This window comes from Rhinatrema bivittatum, chromosome 1 (assembly GCF_901001135.1).
Source record: "Rhinatrema bivittatum chromosome 1, aRhiBiv1.1, whole genome shotgun sequence".
Lineage (NCBI taxonomy): Eukaryota > Metazoa > Chordata > Amphibia > Gymnophiona > Rhinatrematidae > Rhinatrema > Rhinatrema bivittatum.
In genome coordinates this window covers 145,616,906-145,638,723 of record NC_042615.1, presented here as the reverse complement: position 1 = coordinate 145,638,723, position 21,818 = coordinate 145,616,906, and the positions used below count along the sequence as shown (strand labels likewise).

The window sequence follows — 21,818 nt, the reverse complement described above, 5'->3', positions numbered from 1 at the left end:
CCTAGCATGCCGTAAACGGAGCGCGCGAAGATGAAGGCACTAGCGTGCCGCGGGACGCTCTCCACTCGTGGCGAAGATGAAGGCCCCTGGTACCGAGGGACGCGCACTGTTCGCAGCGAAAATGAAGGCCCCGTGTGCCGCGAACGGAGTGTGCTTTGCTCGCGGCGAAGATAAAGGCCCCGGTGAGAGAGAATGTGTGTGTGTGAGAGGAGAGGGAGAGGGGTGTGAGAAAGAGGAGGAGGTGTGAGAGAGGAGAGGGGAGGGGGTGAGAGAGGGAAGGGTGAGAGCAGGGAGAGGGGTGTGAGAGAGGGGAGTGGAGGGTGTGAGAGAGAGAGCAGGGGGGTGAGCAGGAGGGGGTGAGAGAGAGCGGTGGGGGGTGCTTGAGTGTGGGTGCCAGAGAGAGGGAGCCTATATGAGGAGATTGTGAAGGAGTGTGTATGTGTGTGAGAGATTGGGAGCTCGCGTGTATGAAAAAGGGATCATGTGTATGTGAGGGTGCTAGCCTGTGTGAAGGGATTGTGTACGTGTGAGACAGCCTGTGTGAAGGGGTGCATGAGAGAGAGACATAGGTAGCCTGTGTGAGGATGTATGTGTGAGAGAGAGAAAGGGAGCTTGTGTGGGTGTGTATGCAAGAGATAGGGACCCGTATGAGGGGATGTGTGTGTGTGTGAGAGAGTGAGAGCCTGTATGAGGATGTGTGTATGTGTACTATTGAGAGGGAGCATATGTGTGAGAGAGGGAGGGACAGAGGGAGCCTGTGTGAGGGGCAGAACTGAGAACGGGGTCAAACTCTGGGACTGGCAATAGAGTGGAAGGGATTGAGCCTTGAGGTGGAGGGGAGAGATACAGGCAGATGGGGGCCTGAGAGGGCAAAGTGGCCAGGGGAGTAGAGAGAGCGAGTGGAAGGAACACTCTTACACTGAATTTCTAGGGAAATTCTGCTCAAAATATTTAAAATTCTGCATCTCTAAGTAATAACTTTCTTCTGTATTAATTTAAAATGTAATTACTTAAAGACTGTCATGTAAATTGTGTTATTTTGACCAATATAATATTTGCAGAATTTTTAATTTTTTTGCGCAGAATTCCCCCAGGAGTAATGTATGTGTGTTGCAATTTATTTGCTTCAAGATGTGAGTCTGCAAAAGGTTCGGTTTACCACCACAGTAGAGCCCAGCCTTGCCTGCAAAGTTCTCCACCCTGCTAATACAATCATACTGCAATGTCAGTGCCAGCTGTAACACATCAGCTATCCTAGACAGAAACAAACACCGCATGCAAATTTTAAACTGGATTTTGTTGCTCAACAGGATGTGTTGTCTATCAAAACAAATCTGTTGAGTTGTGCAGCTTAACTGTGTGACTCAGTTCATTCCTTCCATCCTTCCATGACAGTAAATCAGGCTCCAGCAGCTAAAAACGAGTTCCTGCTGCCAAAACCGCCTACCTGGGTGACAGCAGCGTGCTTCCACACTAGAATAAGGTTCAGTTGTCATGAGCTGCATTTGCAGTTAACTCGTCGGCATTATAGCTACAGCCATGGAAGAGTAGAACCCAAATCAAAAGTGTGCTGCACACAGAGGATTCTTGCAGGAGCTGAGATCTTGTGACAGTGAGAAGTCATAGTGTGGTGTGATGATGCTGTGATCCAGAAAGAACCATCCCTAGACCTAATTCATTTTTACTGTGTCTTAACTGAATGTGTAAAAATGTGAGTTCAGCAGTAAATGGGGTAAATATAACCTATAAGCCTTAGAACAATTCTTTTGGGTGGCTGCTTACAAAGGCACAGAGTGTAAAGAATAAACTCATTCCAGCCAGTGCACGCTACATTTGAATGACACGCATTTTCTTCTTCCTAGTTTTTAACTTTTTATTTGTGGGCTGGGTTTCCCCCTCTCTTCCAGGCATACACAGCTCTCTTCTCCCTCTCCCTCGTGTGCTTTTATTGGAATTCCTTCAGCATTCTTTTGGAAGCAACAGAAAGCTGAAGGCTTATTGTTTGGGTTTGTTTTTTTTTTGTTTGTTTTGCAACTCTCGCTAATGAAAAACAAATATTTTTACAGGTCAAGGCGGATTTTCATACCTGAAGGAATGGCTTTGGTGGGCCGGATTGATTTCAAGTAAGTCAGAGAAATATCCTATCTTGCCATTGGCAGTTCCTCATCTTTGTCTGCTCAGGACTAATTTGGGAGCGGCAAAACAGTCACAGGATGCACTTTGGAGCCGTGACAATCTCACACACCTCCCACAAAATCAAGTTACTTGATATCATCACCCTCCCCCCCCCCCCCCAAGCACCCGCTCCTGCACACTCGCCAAGTTTTAAATTGCAAACCTTATCAATAAGAAAGTTGCATAGATTTTCAGATTCTAGTTCAACCAGAGAGGGCAGTTTATTTAGGGGCTATTTTGAGTAGCCCAAGTAGATGCAAACCACTTGCACACTTTCAGGATGTGGACTTTTAGCTACCTGGCTAGTTTCTTTTGGAAAATTAGCTTAGCATGAAGTGTGCACGCTAAAAGCACCCAAGTAGCTTGCACCCTCTAGTTAAACTGGTGGCTGAGGAGGGGTAAAAGAGCATAAAGATGGTAACTTTAAAATGAGCACGCGGACACCCATACATGCACAGGAATTTTAAATCGTGCATGCAACTGTGCGTGTATGTTTTAAAATACACCGTTGCATATATGTGTGCTCCTAATTTTAAGCGGTTGCACGAGCAAACATAGTTCGATATCTTACTTAGAACTTTGTTGGCTTTAGTGCTCGCATGTAAGCAGATTTGAAAACTTGCGCGCGTGAAGGACAATCCCAGTTTTACCAAATAGTCCACCAGTTTGCCCAGCTTATCTCTCCCGTCATCCAGACTCCTCTGGTTCTTCAGCCTATACTCCAGCCAGTTTACTTAGACCCCCCCCACCCTGTCGTTTTAGGCCTAAAAAAGCGTTTTCTTCAGACTTACACCTCATCGAGAGCAGAAATAAATATGCACAGCTAACAGCCCTCCGTGCGCTGCAGCCGCCAAATTTAAAATACAGATGTACGCACATAACTGTTGGGCCTGCCCTGGAATGCCCCCAGCACGCCCTAACTCCGCCTCTTTTTCTTGCATATTTGGTTGCTCACTCGTACGCATATAAGCATGTAATTGGACCATTTTAAAATGCGAGTTGCTTGTGCTCGGCCCAGATACTCGTGTATACGGGCCTTTTAACACGAGCACCTCTTAAAATGCTGAGTGCTCTATTTTACTACCTCGTCCTAAGCACACCTGCAGAAAGGCCTCTGCTCTACCCGGCTGGGCATGATATGGGCAATATACACAGTACTTCTGCACAGAACCATGGACCCTGGCAAAATGGCTTTGAAAATTCCCCTCTTAGGGGCCAGTTTTCAAAACTAGTCAGGTAGCTGCAAAATCCAAGGGCGCCTTTACCTGCGGACTTTGCACCAGTTCTCAAAGGGAAGGTCTGAACGTACTTTCCCTCTGAAAAAAATTCCCGCTTTTTCTGTGGATACGTTTTCCTTTTGAAACCGCATGTGTTGTTGCCCAAGCCAGCCTCGGAGCCTACGGGTAAAAGTGCATGCATTGTTGATCTCTGCCCAAATTTTTCCCCACATACAGAATAGGTTAGTTGTCAAAAGTCCATTTACCTGGGTGAATAGTGACTTAAATGATTTTTGTAAATTGCCTTCTTAGAGGGTAAAGGTAGGTAGTGTAGCTGGGTTTAAAAAAAAGGTTTGGGCAAGTCCCTGGAGGAAAAGTCCATAAACCTTTACTGACCAGACAGACTTGGGGAAAGCCATTAATTTAACCCTGGGTGTTAGCTGCGTGGGATCTAACTACTGTGTGGGGTCCTGCCAGGTACTTGTGACTTGGATTGGCCACTGTTGGAAACAGGATGCTGGGCTTGAAGGACCCTCGGTCTGACCCAGTATGGCATGTTCTTATGTTTTTTAGGAGGGTCACTTTCACAGCCATTTCCATGGGTAATTACTTGCAGATATGGGCTTTTGACAAATTGCCTGCCCAATATGATTCTTGTGGATGGGGTTGGGGCGGGCTTTGAAATTACACGCATACTTTTTCTAGGAAACTCTACCTGCACAACTCAGCAGGTGTAAACGTGTGCAGGTAGTTATTCTGTGATCATTTTTCCTTGGAAAATTAGTTTAACTTAGCATCAAACTAGTAGCAACATGACCCCATTAATGTTTAGAAACAAACAAACTGGAGCCTGTCTGCACGGTTCTTCAACCCTGATTTTCATCCTGGGGCTGTTTTTTGTGACCCCACTTGCAAGTCTTCGGTGATGGGTTTTGGGGTTCCCAGCGCAGAGCTCAGGAGTTACTGCTCAGCTGCACCCCCTTCATTAAGAAACAAAAAGGGTTAGCAAGAGTGGATTAATCCAAAAATTGTGACCGCGTGGATTATAATTTATAAGCATCCATGACACCTCTAGACTAGAGATTAGGATTCGTTTTGTAATTCACAAGCCAGGACCCTATTCTCAGGATTTAGGGAATTTGCGTCAGCACCTTTGCCAGAGTTTAAATTAAAAGTTATTCTCTCTTCCCCACCCATAAAGAAGCATGGGGAGCTATACGTTGGTGAAAAGAAAGCTGGGGCCATTTGCATGGTGAATGTTGCCACTGCGCACACCGTGCCAGCCCGTTTCCCTCCGGCGTCCGTGTCTAGCGCCACTTTTTTTGAGCTTGACTCTCTCCAGATTTGTCCTGGAGTTTCAGGACGTCATGGGCCATCTCTAGGCCCTGGGACAGCTGCCAGCACCTTCCGACTTCTTTGGCAAATGGGAAGATTTTGCGGGTGCCACCCTGGTAGTGTCTTCCGTGAAGCTATAGGATCAGAGAGCATGGAGAAGAAGATCTGTGCCACACTGCTGGGAAAGCGGCCCCTATGCGTGCAATTGGCTGCTCAAGACGTGATGTCACATGCCGTGACGCCAAACGTTGTGACGTCATGTCTTGAGCAGCCAATTGCACGCATAGGGGCCGCTTTCCCACGTGCGATGCGTCTGTCTGACAGCTGGAGGCTGGAGCCGCGGTCGTCGCCGATGTCCGGGGGGGGGGGCTGCAAAAGTAAGTCGCTTCGTCGCTTTAAACTGCCCCCCCCCTCCTCCCGGAGCAAGGCTGCTTTTCGTGCCCTGCTTCGGGAGGAGAGGAGAAGGGACTAGCATTGCCCGTCTCTCCCCTCGCTCTCTTGCTACTTTTTCGGTTTGTTTTTTTTTGCTTCGGGAGGAGGGGACAGGACTGGGGCTGCACCGGAGACCGGACGCGGCCAGGGCAGGTGAGCGGGGGCTGGGGAAAAGTTTGCTGAGCATCGGAGAACATAACTGTCCACTTCCTGGTACCTGTCATTTGAAATGACAGATACCAGCGTGGCCGTGAAGCGTTAGGCCCGCGCACCCAGGATACTGTCTAGGCGCTCTATACAGTAAAATGGGTTGCGCGGGCCTAACCTTCGCCTAACGCTTCGCAGACGCGGCATGCATTTGCATGCAATTTGAAGAGAGTATCGAGCGGTAGGTGAAGAGAACTGTGCATGCGGGGAACGAGGGTGCGCCTGGCACTGCCGCACTCTAACGCGGCATAACTGTATAGACCTGTTATTCAGCTAAATAGCTCTTTTTTTTTTTTTACTTATCTGGCTTTCATACATACTCAGATAAGTCCAAAAAGCGCTACTTAGACGAATAAGTTGCATTTTTTAGACTTATCAAGCTCTCTTTCTCTCTCCCCAAATCACAAATATATGATATATGAACCGCCGCTTTAATTTTAAATGTAATTGATAAGTGCAATCAGTTAGGAACTGGTTTTCAAAACTGCCTATATACAGATTGGTGCCATCGGGGGACATTGTGGCCCTCATTGCCATTCTCTTAATCTGTTGAAAAAAATAAAGATTCAATCATGAAAAAATTGTACTTCAAAACAAAATGTGATAATTCACATAAAAATAAAATGGGAACTCTAATGGATTCTGAATGCTGAGTCAATGTATGTTCTAAAATCATTATGATTTCATTTTGGGGAAATGTTAGTGTAAAGTGAAGTAATGTCAGTCATAACCAAAACAAATCCTCAAGGGGACCAGAATACTCATGCAAAGTAGTGGTGACATCAGCTAAATCCCTATTAAAAGACAGTAATTTGAAAACAGATTTAAAAATCTCTTTGTCCACAAAGATGGATAAAGGCTCAAGTAGCGAGCCATTCGCGGAAATGATGGGCCGTCCAGGAGGACTGTCCGGATTTTTATGGATTTTGGGAAGAATATACATGACCAACATAATCACCAACATAAACACGACCTAAGACTGGAACCCTGCCTTCTTACCTTTTGAAGAAAACTTAAGACGTGGCTTTTCCTCCAAGCCTTCCCCTAAGTCAAAATGTCACGTCAGACTCAGCCCAAGGAATGGGATGTTTACTAATCTCTTAACCCGTCATATATTATTTATATGTTGTTAATTCCGCTCTGCCTAATTCCTGGCTACTATAGCCCCCAAGTTCAATCCCCTTGTTTATATGTAACTTTGCTTGTTTCGGCCTTCTTGTTTGGTTACACTTGTTAATCCCCTAAGTTCCATGTAAACCGGCCTGATGTGAATTCCATTCATGAAGTCCGGTATAGAAATATATTAAATAAATCAGGCAATTAAAAAAATTAAATTTCATTTTTTTAATCCATTCCCACTTTCCTCTTCTCTGGCTCTCTGCCATTTTTTCACTCTGTCCCCTATGAATTGCTTCTCCATTCTCCCGATTTTTGGTTTTCCCCAATTTCTCTCTTTCTTTCAATCCCTCTCTTGATTCTCTCTCCACCTTAAACCCTTCCCCCTTGATCAATGTCTCCCCCACTCTGGCTCTCTTCTCCACCCATGTTTGGTCTTCCCACCACCAACCCCTTGAAACATGATGAAAATTGAAATTATCCACAAGGCACGATGAATAATTGTCAAAGTGAATACCCCCCAGCCTGGAAGGAAGGCAAGGGGGATCAGCTTTGCTTGCAGGATCCATTCTTGGTCTGCACCACGATAATATGCTCATCTCTAATTTGTAGCAGTGCACTGTTTAAACATGAGTTTAGCAATAGAAGATTACTCCTTTTCAACTAAGTGTAGCACTGTCACCATGTAATTGCTTCTCTTTTTTTTTTTTTTTTGTAGTGGGAGTGGGAGAAGCTGTCAATTTTGCTGCCTACGCTTTTGCACCTGCTACGCTGGTCACACCTTTGGGTGCACTGAGCGTGCTGATATGGTACGTATCCATGAAAACTCACTTCCAAAGAGAATCAAGTTTCTGAGTCAATATTTCTCCACAAAGCCTTCAAGGAACTGAAAACATGTAGGGTCTCATAAACATTTTTTGTTCAGCCTGTGGTGCAAAATTAGTCTCCTTTTTGTTCGGGGCCAAACCCCTGGCTGCCTTCTAGTGAAGACCCCTGCAGTGAAACATTATCCATAGGAAAAGCAGGTCTAAGTGTCCAGAGGTCCTCTATCCATGGCAGGTTTAAAGTGAGAGTGCGCATATATTTAAGCTTGAAAACTGGTGCAAAATGCACAGGTAAAAGGTACTGTCCCCATGCGAACGATTAAGGGCAATTTGCAAAGCCATTTACTTGTACAATTGGCCTGTCTAAAAAATTGCCCTTAGAAAAGCAAAAAAGTAGACAAAGGGTTCCCAGTAGGTAGACTTCTAGCAGCACTTAAAAGGATCATGCCTTTGAGCATGTTTGGTTCGAGGCAGTAAAGCAGCTCATGTACTTGGCATTTTCAAAACTTTATTCTTTCCCCCTGATCAAATAGTGGGTGCAAAGCATGTGGTGCTTTTATCATGCATACTTTATGCTGGGGCAGGGCTTCCCAAACCTGTTCTGGGGACCTCACAGCCAGTCGAGTTTTCAGGGTATCCGCAATGAATATGCATGAGATAAATTTGCATAAATGGAGTCTCCATGGTATGCAAATGTATCTCGTGCATATTCATTGTGGATATCATGAAAACCTGACTAGTTGTGGGGTCCCCAGGACAACTTTGGGAAGCCCTGTGCTAGGACCTTCTTCAAAAGGAAAAATGAGCACGCATGGCAGAAGCTCCTGTGTGCTTTGCAACTACTGTACATGAGTTCCTCAAAATTATCCCTTTCAAGAGCAACTTTCACTCATTGTTAAGAAGATATGTGCCTCTCTTATATTAATTTCTGTTTCCATACTGTATCATCACTTTTACTTAATAAACAAACTTTTACTAAATTATATATTTATAAAGGCCTAGATAATATCCTAATTATGCAAGCATTACACAATTTTATTCCTGCTGTAGAAATGCAATAAATATAAATGTTATTACTATCATTTTTTCATGCTTACCCTGATTTGTAATGAAATATTCCAGGTGCACTTACTAGTAAGTTGCTTTTTTGTATTTTCTTACATAGCGCGATATTATCATCCTATTATTTGAATGAGAAGCTGAACATCCATGGCAAACTTGGCTGCATATTAAGCATTTTAGGGTCAACAGTTATGGTTATCCATGCCCCGGCGGAGGAAGAAGTAACTTCTTTGCATGATATGGAAATGAAACTGAGAGATCCAGGTCTGTACACTAAATCCTTAAGAGAAACAGGGGGGTAACCTACACGGAGTGGCAGTTACTACCTTGGGAAGCTTGCAGGGCAGACTAGATGGACCAATTTGGTCTTTTTCTGCCGTCATTACTATTTTACTATGTTACTATAATTATTTCACGTAATTACACATTTAAATAATACCTAACAGTGACATACCTAAAGTATTTGGCATGTGGGGTGGATACTTCTTTGGCATCCCCCAATATATAATTTTAAAATTTTCTAAACATCGATAAAATATTTAAAAACAGCAGACACATCAAATAACACCCAATAATTAAAACTAATAAGGATTTTAAAAATCTCCCAACTGTAAGGTTGTTGTAGACCAGGGGCACGCATGCACACACATACACACATAATATGCACCCTCTCTCTCATACACACACATACATGCTTGGTGAGAGACAGAGGGAGCATGTGTGTGAGTGTGGTAAGAGACACATACACACACTTTCTCTGTACCTCTCTCACACACGCACTTCCTCTGTGTTTCTCTCTCACACACACGCACACATGCAGACAAAAACTAAACTGGAAACCACAACAAGCCAAATTCTGTATACAATGCAACAACGGAAAAGCAGAAAATCACTATTCCTCAAAGCAATACAATCAAGAAATATAAATCAATCAGAGTAGTAAAACCATACTAAAAATATACATTTCAAATCTGCTGAAGAATAGAATAATATTCAATAATTGGAAGCTCCTGTACAAAGTTTTAAAAAGTTCCTAAACAACGATAAAATATTTCAAAACAGCAGACATCAAATAACACCCAGTAATTAAAACTAATAAGGATTTTAAAAATCCCTCGCTCTCCGTATCTGTCACCCTGAGATTGTCATGAACTGGGGGTACACACACACACACACTGAAATACAAACAAAATATGCTCCCTCTGGCTCACACACACATACACACTTGGTGAGAGACAGAGGGAGCTTTAGTGTATGTGTGTGTGTGTGTAAGACAGACACACACATTTCCTCCATCTCTCTCTCACACACACACACACACACACATATACACACGCTTCCTCTCTCTCACCCCCATCCCCGCTCACAGGCACCCTGTCATACACACACACAAGGGCACCCTCCCACACATTTGCACTGACAAGAACCCTCTCAGATGTATACCCAGGCACACACACAAACTCACTCTTATATCCACTCACCATCTCATACACACACAGGCACCCTTTCAAACTCACACACACACACACATACCCACTCCCTCTCATACACACACACACACCCCTCTCATACCCTGGCACTTACTCTCACAGGGCCAGTCTCTCACTTCTTCAGCTGCTGGCAGCACCGCAGGGCTTCGTCTTCTGCTGCCAGCTCTGGGAAATGCTGGTGGCACCACAGGGCCTCTTCTTCTGCCGGAAGCTCCCAGATACACCGGCACCCCACAGGGCCTCGTTTCTGATGCTGGCCTCTTCTTACACAGGAGCTCACTTTTTCTTGTGGGGAGTGGGAAACCCCATAGCATGTCATTGCTCCGTGCTGCCACGGGACCTTCCTGCTGGCGGCAATGTCACCCGGGGCGGACAACCCCCCCCCCCCCCCCTTAGTACACCACCGATACCTAAATGTTGAATGAATCCCACCACCCTACTCTGCAATCAGGAGGGAACATTGAGGTGAACTGTAATTGGAAAGAACTCAAAACAACTATTCCTCTTGGAGTAAGAAATTGGGGTAGAGGTGGGTATGGGGAGGGTTTGCAGCGCATAAGCCTGGTGGAACTGCAGTTACAATAGTTTAACTCTCTTGCTTCCACTCTGTGTTCCTTTCCTGCCAGTCATTCAGCAAGTTAGTGTTTTAGTTATTCTGGGGAAGATATTCAAAAGCCATTTAGACGGATAACTGAAAAGTCATCTGTCTAAATGGCCAAACCACGATTTTAAAACTGTTACCCGGTTAAGTTAAGGCATTCCAGGGTGGGCAACAGGCGTTTCCAGGAGGAGCGGAGTTAGCCGGCTAATTCCAATATAAATGGGAGATAATGAAAGTTAACTTAACCAGCTGTAGGGGCAGGTCTAAAGTTAGCCAGATAGACCTATTCGACTAACTTTAAGATAGCTGGATATATTCAGTGGCACAGTTAAGTTAGTCAGATAGGTATAATCAGCTAACTTAACTAGCCACTTTTCATTTTCTACGGCTATAAGTATATGTTCTTCTGTTTGTGTGTCATTGTGTGTAGATGAAGACAGAGTTTACTGACTAGGAAAGTGCACTCTGTCTTCATCTACACACAATGACACACAAACAGAAGAACATATACTTATATACTTTATCCTGGTATGTAATAGGGCTGGCACGGATTCTGTATCCGTTGCAGAGCCCAGCGCTGAGCTCTTTTATTATGTAAGGAAATGATGTATGTGTACTGTAAATAAAGCTATATTTTCATTATTGTATATCTCTTATCTTGTATCATGGTGTGTGTGTTTAGTACTGTGTGAAGGCTGCCTAAGAAAGAACACCACTCAGCGACTGAATATCGACCCTTGTATCTGTGCCCCCTTAAACAAGAGCTTGATTTCCCCCCAATTCCAACCCCAATCTTTTTGGCCTCAGAATAGTCAGATTTTGTGCTTTCAACTTTACATTGCTTTGGATGGTATTTTTCTTACAAAGTGGGTTAAAAGCTCCAGTCAATCAATAGCTAAATAAATGGAGAGAACTGGGAGATAATCAAGGTCATTAAAAAATATTCCGGATGGCTCTTTCTTTGGCTTTCAGAGCTCTCTGACTCAAGTATATTTACTTCTGCTCATGGCTAAGGTCACCTGTCACAGCCGAACAGCTCTCATTCTTGTCTGTGAGAGCAATTCTGTCACTTCTATTTTCTTCTCCTCTCATGGCAAAAATCAGCATATTGTTTTATTCTATCACATGCCATGAGAGGGATAGGTGTCAAAACTTCTGCTGTCTACGAATCACTGGCTGCACCTTGAAAGCTGCTTTTAAAGAGAGAGAGAACCACTTACTCCACAGCAGATTCCAGCACTTGCTTTTAAAAAAGTGCGTTGCCAGATGCTGCACCCTACGCAGCTATCTTACCACTCTCCGTTGCAACATGTGCCCCTCCCTTCCGATCTTACCCCATTTTGCCTCCCATGCAAACACTAGCGGATAACAGGGAGGATAAGTTTCCGCAGAAATGGGCTTTTACAAAATTGCCTCCCTGACAGTAGGGTCCCTCTACGTGCACTTTTACCCGCAGTAGGGAGAGGCGTTGCCAGGGGCAGGGTTATACTTAATGTGCAGATCTTTGAATTTCCCAAAGTATGTGTGTAATTTTCCTTGGAAAAACTACACACACAAATTCTCAGGGGTAAATGTGTGTGGGTAGTTTTCATGGGGTCATTTTCAGAGGGAATGTACGTGCATACATTCCCTTTAAAAACTGGTATAAAGTCTGTGGGTGACTGATTTTGAATCTACATGGGCAGTAATAAAATTATCCCCAGGGAGGCTCATTTTCAGTCCGCATAAGGAAGTCGGCAAAAACGCGTGTAAGTTCCACCAGTTTTCACAGCAGACTTATGCTCACAAGTGCACTTTGAAATTATCCAGAATGATACGCACACTCGCACAAAGTTATGCCTGCTGTTTTTGGGGCTAGATTTTGGCATGTTTATTTACATGCGCTGTTAAAAATGAAAAGTGTGTGCGTAAATCCTAACACCACTCATCCAGAGCATCTATCTTTAGTGCGAATAAAAGAATGCACATAATTGGGTTGTGCACATTCTTTTATGCCCACAAACCACGGGAAATTTTATAACAAGCCATTTACATGTATAAACTTGTGTTTTATGCACTTATATGGCTTTGAAAATTACTCCCTTACTGTATGCATGTGTATATACTTATGTTCTTACCCATCATTCATGCTTACACAAAACTACACCTACCAGAGATGAAACCACATAGATATTCATACAGAAATGAAATTGAATTGAAAATCTTAGGTTAAGAAACAAATCTTGCTTTTTGTTGCCCTCTCCAGGGATCTAGTTCCCAAGCGGGCGCTGATGGGTCCCTCTCTGTATCTCTTGGGGAGCCTCCTTCCTGACCTCTGGGGCAGATTGACCATTCGTGCAGTGTTCAAGGTCCCACAGCACTCTCCCCTAGCCTTGGATGGGTGGTTAGGGTCCAATAAGGGGTCAATGATCCTAATTGGCCTGGGACCCCAATCACTGTCAGTTCACTGCTTCTGTCCTCTTTAGTCACCATTCCCTCCTCCAGCTGATGCTGTCATCATAAGCCCAGCATGCCAAGGGGTGGCTAAAAGTGAATAAAGTCAATTAAGAAAGCATCCTTTACAGTCTTCTACTGCAGAACAACACATACTCCAGAAAATGAAAAGCAAGACTATAGACAACATGGCATTAGCGATTAAGAAATTTTAATAAATATAAAGATCTATAAGGACCATTGATTCTAGTCCAGGGTATACTGATCCTTCCATTTCATGCAAAAGCAAACCACACCCAAAACACAGAATCAAACCGATTCTGGTGTCGGGCACAGATCCTCCTGAGTATCCTGAGGAGGGACTGGTCTCGCCTCTCCCCTCTCAGCCTGCTCCTTCATCGGAGGCTTTCGAGGCGGAACTTGATCATTGAGTGCGCTTGGCAGTGCAACGTGCTTTGCACAACAGGGACCCAGTGCTGCTGGTGCCACCCTCTGTGCCTGTGCCTGTTCCGAGGGTGTAACTGGAAGGAGTTGAATTAGCCAGCTGCATTAGCTGGCTAACTCCGATATTCAGAGTTAGCTGGATAACTTAACCAGCTAAGTCTGGTTGAGCCAAAGTTCAGTTCCAAAGTTAGCCGGCTACAGTTAGCTGACTAACTTTAAGATAGCTAGCTATATTTAGTAGTGTGGCTTCACTATTGAATATACTTTCAAAGTTAACCAGATAATCAGGGAGCTGACGGTCAGGCAGGTTTAAATAGTCCCCTAGCCTGACATCATCGGCCGGGGCCACGGGAAGATTTCTCACTGCTGGCCCTTTAAATATGAAGGGGAGCCACACACACACACCTAGGGGAGCAGGCGGCGGAGTTGGCGGTGATGACAGCATGGAGGCGGCAGACACCGAAGAGCAGGGCCAAGCTGCATGAGGAGGACCGGGAACCAGCATGGGCCAAGTGAGTTCAGGAGCGGCTTTCCTGGACCCGGAGGTGAGGGACGCTGACCATGGACTTCTGCAGCCGGCGACCGCAATTGTACCCCCTCCTCTATGCCTCCTCCCCAGGGGTTTTGGCTTCTTGGGATGAGCCAAGTGGAATTGCCTAAGAAGGCCCTTGTCTACAATATTGAAGCTGGCTCCCATGAGTTTTCTTCTGGGCCGAAACCTTCCCATGAAATTAAGTATTCCCACTTTCCATTATGCCACTTGGATGTCTAGGACTTCTTCCACTTGGTAAATCTGGGCGTCCTTGGAGGACGGGTTTTGAGGCTTTGGAAGTTTCCGGTGTGGCCATGACAGGACCAGAGATTTAAGTAGAGAAACGTGAAAAGAGTTGTGAATCCTAAAAGAGGAGGGCAGCTGTAGCTGATACGTAACAGGTCCAATTCTCGTGGTGATGGGAAAAGACCCGATATAACAGGGGGGGGGGGCAAACTGCATAGAGGGTACCTGGAGCTTAATGTGCCGGGTTCTGAGCCAAACCTTGTTTCCAATTTTGAACTGGGCACTGCTTGTCGATGTTTATCTGTCGTTTTCTTAGCTTTCAGTGCAGCTCGTTGGATCATGTCTTGGGTTTTCTCCCAGAGTTCCTGGAGTTCTAGGGCGGTCATTTGGGCCACCAGAGATGGTACTGTTAAGGGTATAGGAAGTGGTGGAGCAGGTTGTCTGCCATATACAATGAGGAATGGAGAGGAGCCTGTAGCAGAATTAACATGCGAGTTATGTGAGAACTCAGCCCAAGGAAGCAGGCTGGCCCAGTCATCCTGGCGATCATTTACAGATGACTAAAGAAAAGTCTTCAGGGTACAGTTGACCCGCTCTGCTTAGCCGTTCCCTTGAGGGTGGTAGGCTGTAGTAAAATCCAGTTGGATGTTGAACTTGCAGCTTAGTGAACGCCAGAACTTGGCGGTGAATTGCACCCCCCAGTCTGAAGCAATATGTTGAGGGAGGCCGTGCAAGTGGAAGATGTGGGTGGTAAATAGTCTAACCAATTCAGGAGCAGAGGGAAGACCTGGGAGGGCCGTGAAGTGAGCCATCTTTGAAAATTGGTCTATGATGACCCAAATAATGCGGCAGCCGCTTGAGAGGGGGAAGTCCAGCACAAAATCAGTGCAGATGGGTCCAGGGTTCTTTGGGTACCGGCAGCGGCTGTAATAGCCCTCAAGGTCACCCTACCATGGGCTTTTGATGAGCACATGTTGGGCATGATTCCACGTATGCCTTGACGTCCTTCTCTACCTGTGGCCACCAATAGTATTGTTGTAATAGCTCCAAGATTCGCTTCCTTCCCAGGTGACCTGCAATGGGTGAGTCGTGGGCCCAGGCTAGGACATTTTGGCGATGCTGCAGAACTGACAGGGCGGCAGACAGCAGGACACAAGCTGGATCAATGATGTATCCTGGGGGTTCAGGTGTCTTCTTTGCTTCATAGGCTCGCGAGAGGGCATCAGCCCGGGTATTCTTAGCCGCCGGCCTGTATCTCAATACAAAGTCGAAGTGACTGAAGAATAGGGACTAGCAAGCCTGGGAATGTCTCCACTGCCTTTCTTCCGGTGAGAGGTGGGTCCAACCCAACTGCATGGGCTCTTCAGAATGCTGAGAGCTAGGCTCGAATGTGGGACTCAGCACCAGGGGGCGTGAGAAAGATGGAGCCAGCAGTACTGGTAGGCAAAGTGTTCAAGATTCTCAAAGCCAGTCTATTAGGCCATCCAACCCATCAGGACGATCCCGGGCAGCAAGTTCATCCTCTCTCCTCTTTTCTTTCCCTTCCTTCCCCACTCCTGCACCTGCCCTACCAACTCCCCTCCCATCTTCCCTCTCTGTCTATCCCTAGCTATTGTCTTCCTCCCACTGGACTTGCCTACCTATTCCCTTCCTCCCCTACCTATCTATAGTCCTGTCCATGTCCCTTGCCATCCTCTCCTCATGCCTTTCCTCTCTCCCTCTGCCTTTTACGTTCCATCCTCTCCATTCCTCAACACCACCACACCTCATCGTTCCTCCCATGCCTCACCACTCCTCCTCACCACTCTTCCTCCGCCTCATCACTCCTCCTCACCACTCCACTTCTGCCTCACCACCACACCTCACCACTCCTCCTCGCCACTCCTCCTCCACCTCACCACCATGCCTCACCACGTCTCACCAATACTCCTCCTGACACAAACACAGATAGACAAACAGGACAAACTGACAAAACCTTTCACTCACACAAAGAAAACAAAAGAACAAGGTAAAAGGAAACAGATGAGAACAGAAGACAAGACAATGCACTCAGGAAATCAAAATCCACTGACCAACTCTCCTTTCTCCAATGCCTGACACACCCTCAAAGAGGCAGCTGCAGGAAGCCAGTATATAGACTTTTAAGGGAATATTTCTTCATAGAGAGAGAGTGGTGGATGCCTGGAATGCCCTTCCAGAGGAGGTGGTGAAGACAAAAACAGTCAAAGAATTCAAAGGGGCATGGGATAAACACTGTGGATCCCTAAAGGCTAGAGGACAGAAATGAAGAAAAAAAGTGTATGTGGTAACCCGCTTGGTGCAAGTTACTACACTTATCAGAAGCATGGGGATTACCTCCTTCAACAAAATAAGCCTCGATACTTTTGATGCAATTGCAACATCACTCTCTGCTTTGATGGGGGGGAGGGGAATTGGATTCAGACAGCAACCAACACAGGTCCTGACTTTTATGGTCTGGGGATACTGATATGCAGTATTAAGAAAATATGCATAGGACTACTATTTTGACCAAGTCCAAAAGCAAAACAAGTCAGTATTGCTGGAATTTTCAGGAAGGCAGTCATTTTTTATGGGTTTCACAGTTGCTTCCTTTTTGATTGTAAATATTCCTATCCTTATCCATAATGATTGGGGGTAACTTCACGGACTACCCTTAAGAAAAACCTAGGTGTGACCTACATGGCACAGTAGATATTACCATAAGAATCTTGCTGGGCAGACTGGATGGATCATTTGATCCTTTTCTGCTGTCATTACTATAAGCACACAGTATATCATGTGAAAAAGTTTTGGGATCTGGATCAGTGATTGTACAATTTTAAGATTACTGCTGTAGTACATGCGCAGTAGCTGATCTGGAATGAAGGCCTTTTTACATAATTCAAACAGCTAATCTTTTTGTTGGGCCTATTAGATGGATGTACAGTTTGAGTTTATTTTCCATTTATTGGTGGGTTTTTTGTAAGCAGAACTAGAAAAGCTGCAGAGAAGGGTGACCAAAATGATAAAGGGGGTGGAATGGCTCCCCTACAGGAAAAGGCTACACAGGTTAAGGCTGGTTTGTGGGCAGAAGTGGAAACGATTCATGGAGTGTATGCACTATATATGTATTTTTTGAGTCATCCTGAATATTTTTTGTGGACCTCAATTATCTCTCAAATATATCCGTTTATTTATTTAATGAGCAATTGGAGCTTTGAACCCACTTTTGTAAGAAAAATTTCATTCAAATCAGTCAAAAGTTCAAAATCTGATTATTCTAAGATATTCTCCCTTCCGAGACCTAAAAGACGTGGAGTGCAGGAGGCAGGACTTGGGGACACACCACAAAACTAACTGGTAGCAGATTTCAAACAAATTGAAGAAAACATTTTTATTCAATCAGGGGTAGATCTTTAAAAAATACGCGTAGCCGCGCGTATCTTATAAAATCCGGGGTCGGCGCGCAAGGGGGTGCAGATTTGTGCAACCTGCGCACGCCGAGCCCAGCGGCGCTGCCTATTCCCTCCGAGGCCACTCCGATTTTGGAGCGGCCTCGGAGGGAACTTTCCTTCGCCCTCCTCCCACCTTCCCCTCCCTTCCCCTACCTAACCCCCCCCCCCACCTTTGTCGGCAAAGTTACGCCTGCTTTCAGCAGGCGTAACTTTGCGCGCACTGGCCGGCAGCCCCGCTCGTGTTCCGGTCCCGGGGGCTGGTCCGGAGGCCTCGGCCACGCCCCCGGGCCAGCGCCACGCCGCCCGGGCCCGCCCCCGAAACGCCGCGGCACGTCCCCTCCCACCCCCTTTTCGAAAGCCCCGGGACTTACGCGCGCCGGCGGCCTATGCAAAATAGGCGCGCCGGCGCGTGAGGGCCCTGCGCACGTAAATCTGGAAGGATTTATGCGCGCAGGGCTTTTAAAATCCGCCCCTCAATGTGCAATTAAGCTGCAGATTTTATTACCGGAGAATATGGTCAAGGTTAGTAATATATCTGGGTTTGAAAAAGATTTGCAACAGAATACATTTTTACTGGAAATTTTCCCAAGTCCTGAACAAGAATGAATCAAGCCTCAAATGACCTGTTGCTAAGCATTTAGGCTCTTACTCCAGCAGGTAACTTGAAGTGTAATTTTGTATTACATTGTTGTGAACCGCCTTGATTGTCTATAATAGTATGGTATGTGCAGTATATAAATATGAAATGAAATGAAAGTGTGTCCCAGTGTCCAATGTTCACATTTAGGATCTGGTTTATCTAGGCCTTTTCCCATAGACATAGAAAGGGAGAAAATCCTTGGTGAACCAGACTATTAGTGTTTGTACAATATATACAGTAATTTAGTGCAACTCTCATAATTCTTTGCAAGTTTTTCTAGTTAGATTGCTATGTGTGCTAGTTCTCAACCTATTGGGATTGTTTCACAAAGTTTATTTCTAAGTTAGAACATTAAAATTATATTCTTTCTCCAGTCTACCCTCAAACCTATACACATACCTTTCATCCTCAGTTATTTTCTGATACATAGGAGATCCCCAGAAATATTCATACTCCTAAATGACCAACCAAGTTAAGAACCACTTGACTAGTAAAATGTTTGCTTACCTTACATTTTTTTATTCTTTTAATTAACTTTGTTCTTTTTTTCTCCCAAACAGGATTTATTGCATTTGCATCAATTGTAATTATTATTTGTCTTGTGCTGATCTTTGCTGTGGCTCCAAAGAAAGGTCAGACAAATATATTGATCTACATTTCCATTTGCTCACTGATTGGCGCTTTCTCCGTATCCTCTGTCAAGGGTCTGGGAATTGCGGTGAAAGATTTCATACATCAGAAGCCAGTTTACAAGCACCCTCTCTTCTTTATCTTGCTGATCATGTTGGTGCTCTCGGTCAGCACTCAGATCACTTTTCTCAACAAAGCACTGGACATGTTTAACACTTCACTGGTGACCCCTATTTATTATGTGTTCTTCACCACTGTGGTTGTGACCTGTTCTATCATTCTGTTCAAAGAATGGAATAGTATGAACACAGGTGATATGATCGGGACCCTGTGTGGATTCCTCACCATAATCACTGGCATCTTTCTTTTGCATGCTTTTAAAAATACCAATCTGACCTGGAATCACATTGCTTCTAATTTGAAGAAAGAAAAACAAGGACCTTTCAGGTGTGAAGACCAACATACCCTACTAGACAACACCGAAAGCCCAGTTCTGGTGTATGATGATGATAATATATTGTTCAGCAGAGCTAATGAACTCCGTTAAATCACCCTGTTTTTGCTTACCACAAGCAGACTTTTTTCCCCTGGAAATTACAGACTTTTTTTTTTTTTTTACATACGTGTGCAATCAATTCTAAACCAATTGCAAAATCCTGAATGCGGGACTCTTTATTGAAGCCTCCAGAATTTTAAACAGTATGTAATACATGAAAAGTGTTTCTTTTTAATGCGCAACATGCAAGTTCCAGTGAGCTTTGAGGCTAATAAACAATTTGCACGTGACTAGTCACTGTCAAGAACAGCAACTTGATTAAAGCTGTTGCACCATGAGACATTAATAAATTGTGAGGCTTCAGTTTTCAGATGCAAAACTGGCAGATGCGCACTTTTTATGATTCAAAGAAATGCATGTTGTCCTTCATATTTCATACCTGTCAATGTAAATAGCTTTTCCTATAATGAAATGCACTTTAAACTGTGTAAATACTTGTACATTTCCCAGGAGTTTTGAGAAAAAGGTCCCATATCAATTCTTTGCCTCGTCCTGCTGCAGAAATGTTAGAAGTACAGTAATAATAATGTACTTTCCATTGAATTTGGGACCTTATGAATATTGAGCACCCCTGAAAGGGTGGCCACGTCTGGGGAAGAAGCCCACAACAGTGTCATGTGCTTTATGATAGTACTGATGAGGGGGGTGGCGCTTACCCAGGCCGTCAAGGCTGATATCCCCCTACTCTTTGAACAACCAAGAAGCGAAGGTTATCAGAGAGGCAGAAGGTCCTGTTAACATTGTTAATCCAAAGGATGGACTTTCAAGGGTCATCTCAGGGTTTGTGCCCAGGTCGCGCTGTGGACCTTGAGCTAACAAGGTTATGGCCATGCGAATAGCCTGTTGCCAGTTGAAGCATAACTTCACGTTTTTTATTGCAATAACCAAAGATTACTGTCTGCATTCGTCGTGCTAGAAGACTTCCTTTCTTGTGAAAGAAAAGGGAAAAGAAGAAACCCTTCAGAGTGCTTTGGACGTGGAGGTGTTTCTTTTAAATTGTCATACTGCTGCTGGTGATGGGTTTCTTTACAGGTGCCGCCAGGAGACAAGCCACGAGACGGTTTTTGTCCCTGTGCACTGCGGGGTGATTTTTCCCAGGTGGTTGCTGAAGCCAGATCCTACTCTCAGCAACACACTCCTGACAAGACATGCAGAAAATTAAAAAAAAAGAGAGGGAGACATTTTTTTTTTCTAATAAGGTGTTCAGGGTCAGGTTCCATGACTCAGATTTGCACTGCAGAGCAGGAAAAGTGAGTTTGAGTCTCTGGTCCGGTAAGGTGAGCCATGGAGTTGACGGGAGGGTGGTGAAATAGAGTGGGTCTCAGGCCAACAAAAGAGTTGCTGAGTGAGGTTCTCAGAGGAGACCTCAGGCTGCCTTGGGTGGAAGGACTACGGGGATTATAAAGAAGATAAAATGGGAGGGGTGTGTGGAAAAAAAGGGTGGTCAAAGCAGTTTGGGGGCCTCCTGCCTTCCAAATGGAAAGGGGTCGCTTTTAGTTTGATAACCTTACTTTGCAGCTTTCAGTCCGTCACCTCAGCTTACGTTTTGTCCAAAGTGTCTTTGGAAATCCTATCCAGCTCTCGGCTTATCAAATATTAGGCAGCAGAGCAAAAGAACAGAATAATAAATGAGTCATTGATTCATCAGCGGACAAATTAGTTCTGCATTTCCCTATCAGCTTATTTTTTAGAGCAGTGAGTTTTCAGTAGAGCAGCATATTGAATGCATTAATGAAAAGAACAAGCATACATTTAATTTAGCAGATTGAAGCATTTGCTTTGTGTTTCTCCCAGTGTCAACCTGTGCTGAAAGCATTTTAACTCGGTATATGCACATTTTAACTCCCGCTGCATTAGCATGCTGTTAGCTTACTGTATCGGGAGTTTAAAAACAAATTGCTTGGCCATTAGGGAACAGTTTGCTGAATTTCAGCGCACAGTTTCAGTGGTCAGCTTCCTGCATGGGCCTGTTAGGGTGAGAGAAGTTCCCTGTGAGTTTCATAAATTGTTTGCTAGTGGACCTACAAGATGTGAAATCCTGGTAGGTCATCCATTCCCCCACCGTCGAAGAAAGGACTCTCATCTCGAAACACTGTTCTGCTTTTTATTTTCTATTAGCTGTACCCGGCCACGCTTTGCTGTGGCTCAGTCTGGTTAAATGGAGAAGAAAGAAAAGAGAAAGCGCACGTTTCGAATATGGTTAATTTCACAATGCTTGTGGGTATACAATATTTTTTGTTGTTCCATTGTCTGTGAAGATATAGAGATTGTCTGGTTTGCCGACTCTAGAACACGCAACATATAATGGTCCATGTGAGAAGCAATCCGTGTCTAGATGTAAACCGCATAATTCTAGAAATGAAAAAGAATGAAAAAAGATAAAACATAAACTATACTCACTAAATGAACGGTATGGTAAATGA

At 44.7% G+C, this 21,818-nt stretch overlaps 1 protein-coding gene across 1 annotated transcript in view; it reads left to right on the top strand.

The window, feature by feature from the left end:
* Positions 1-21,609, top strand: part of NIPAL1 (NIPA like domain containing 1) — a 65,700-nt gene extending 44,091 nt beyond the window's left edge. Inside the window, exons 3-6 of the mRNA XM_029588193.1 lie at positions 2,067-2,123; positions 7,201-7,291; positions 8,472-8,632; positions 18,770-21,609. Coding sequence (XP_029444053.1) covers positions 2,067-2,123; positions 7,201-7,291; positions 8,472-8,632; positions 18,770-19,386 — 926 coding nt within the window. The 3' untranslated portion in view covers positions 19,387-21,609. The remainder of the gene's footprint in view (positions 1-2,066; positions 2,124-7,200; positions 7,292-8,471; positions 8,633-18,769) is intronic.
* The last annotated feature ends 209 nt before the right edge of the window (positions 21,610-21,818 follow it).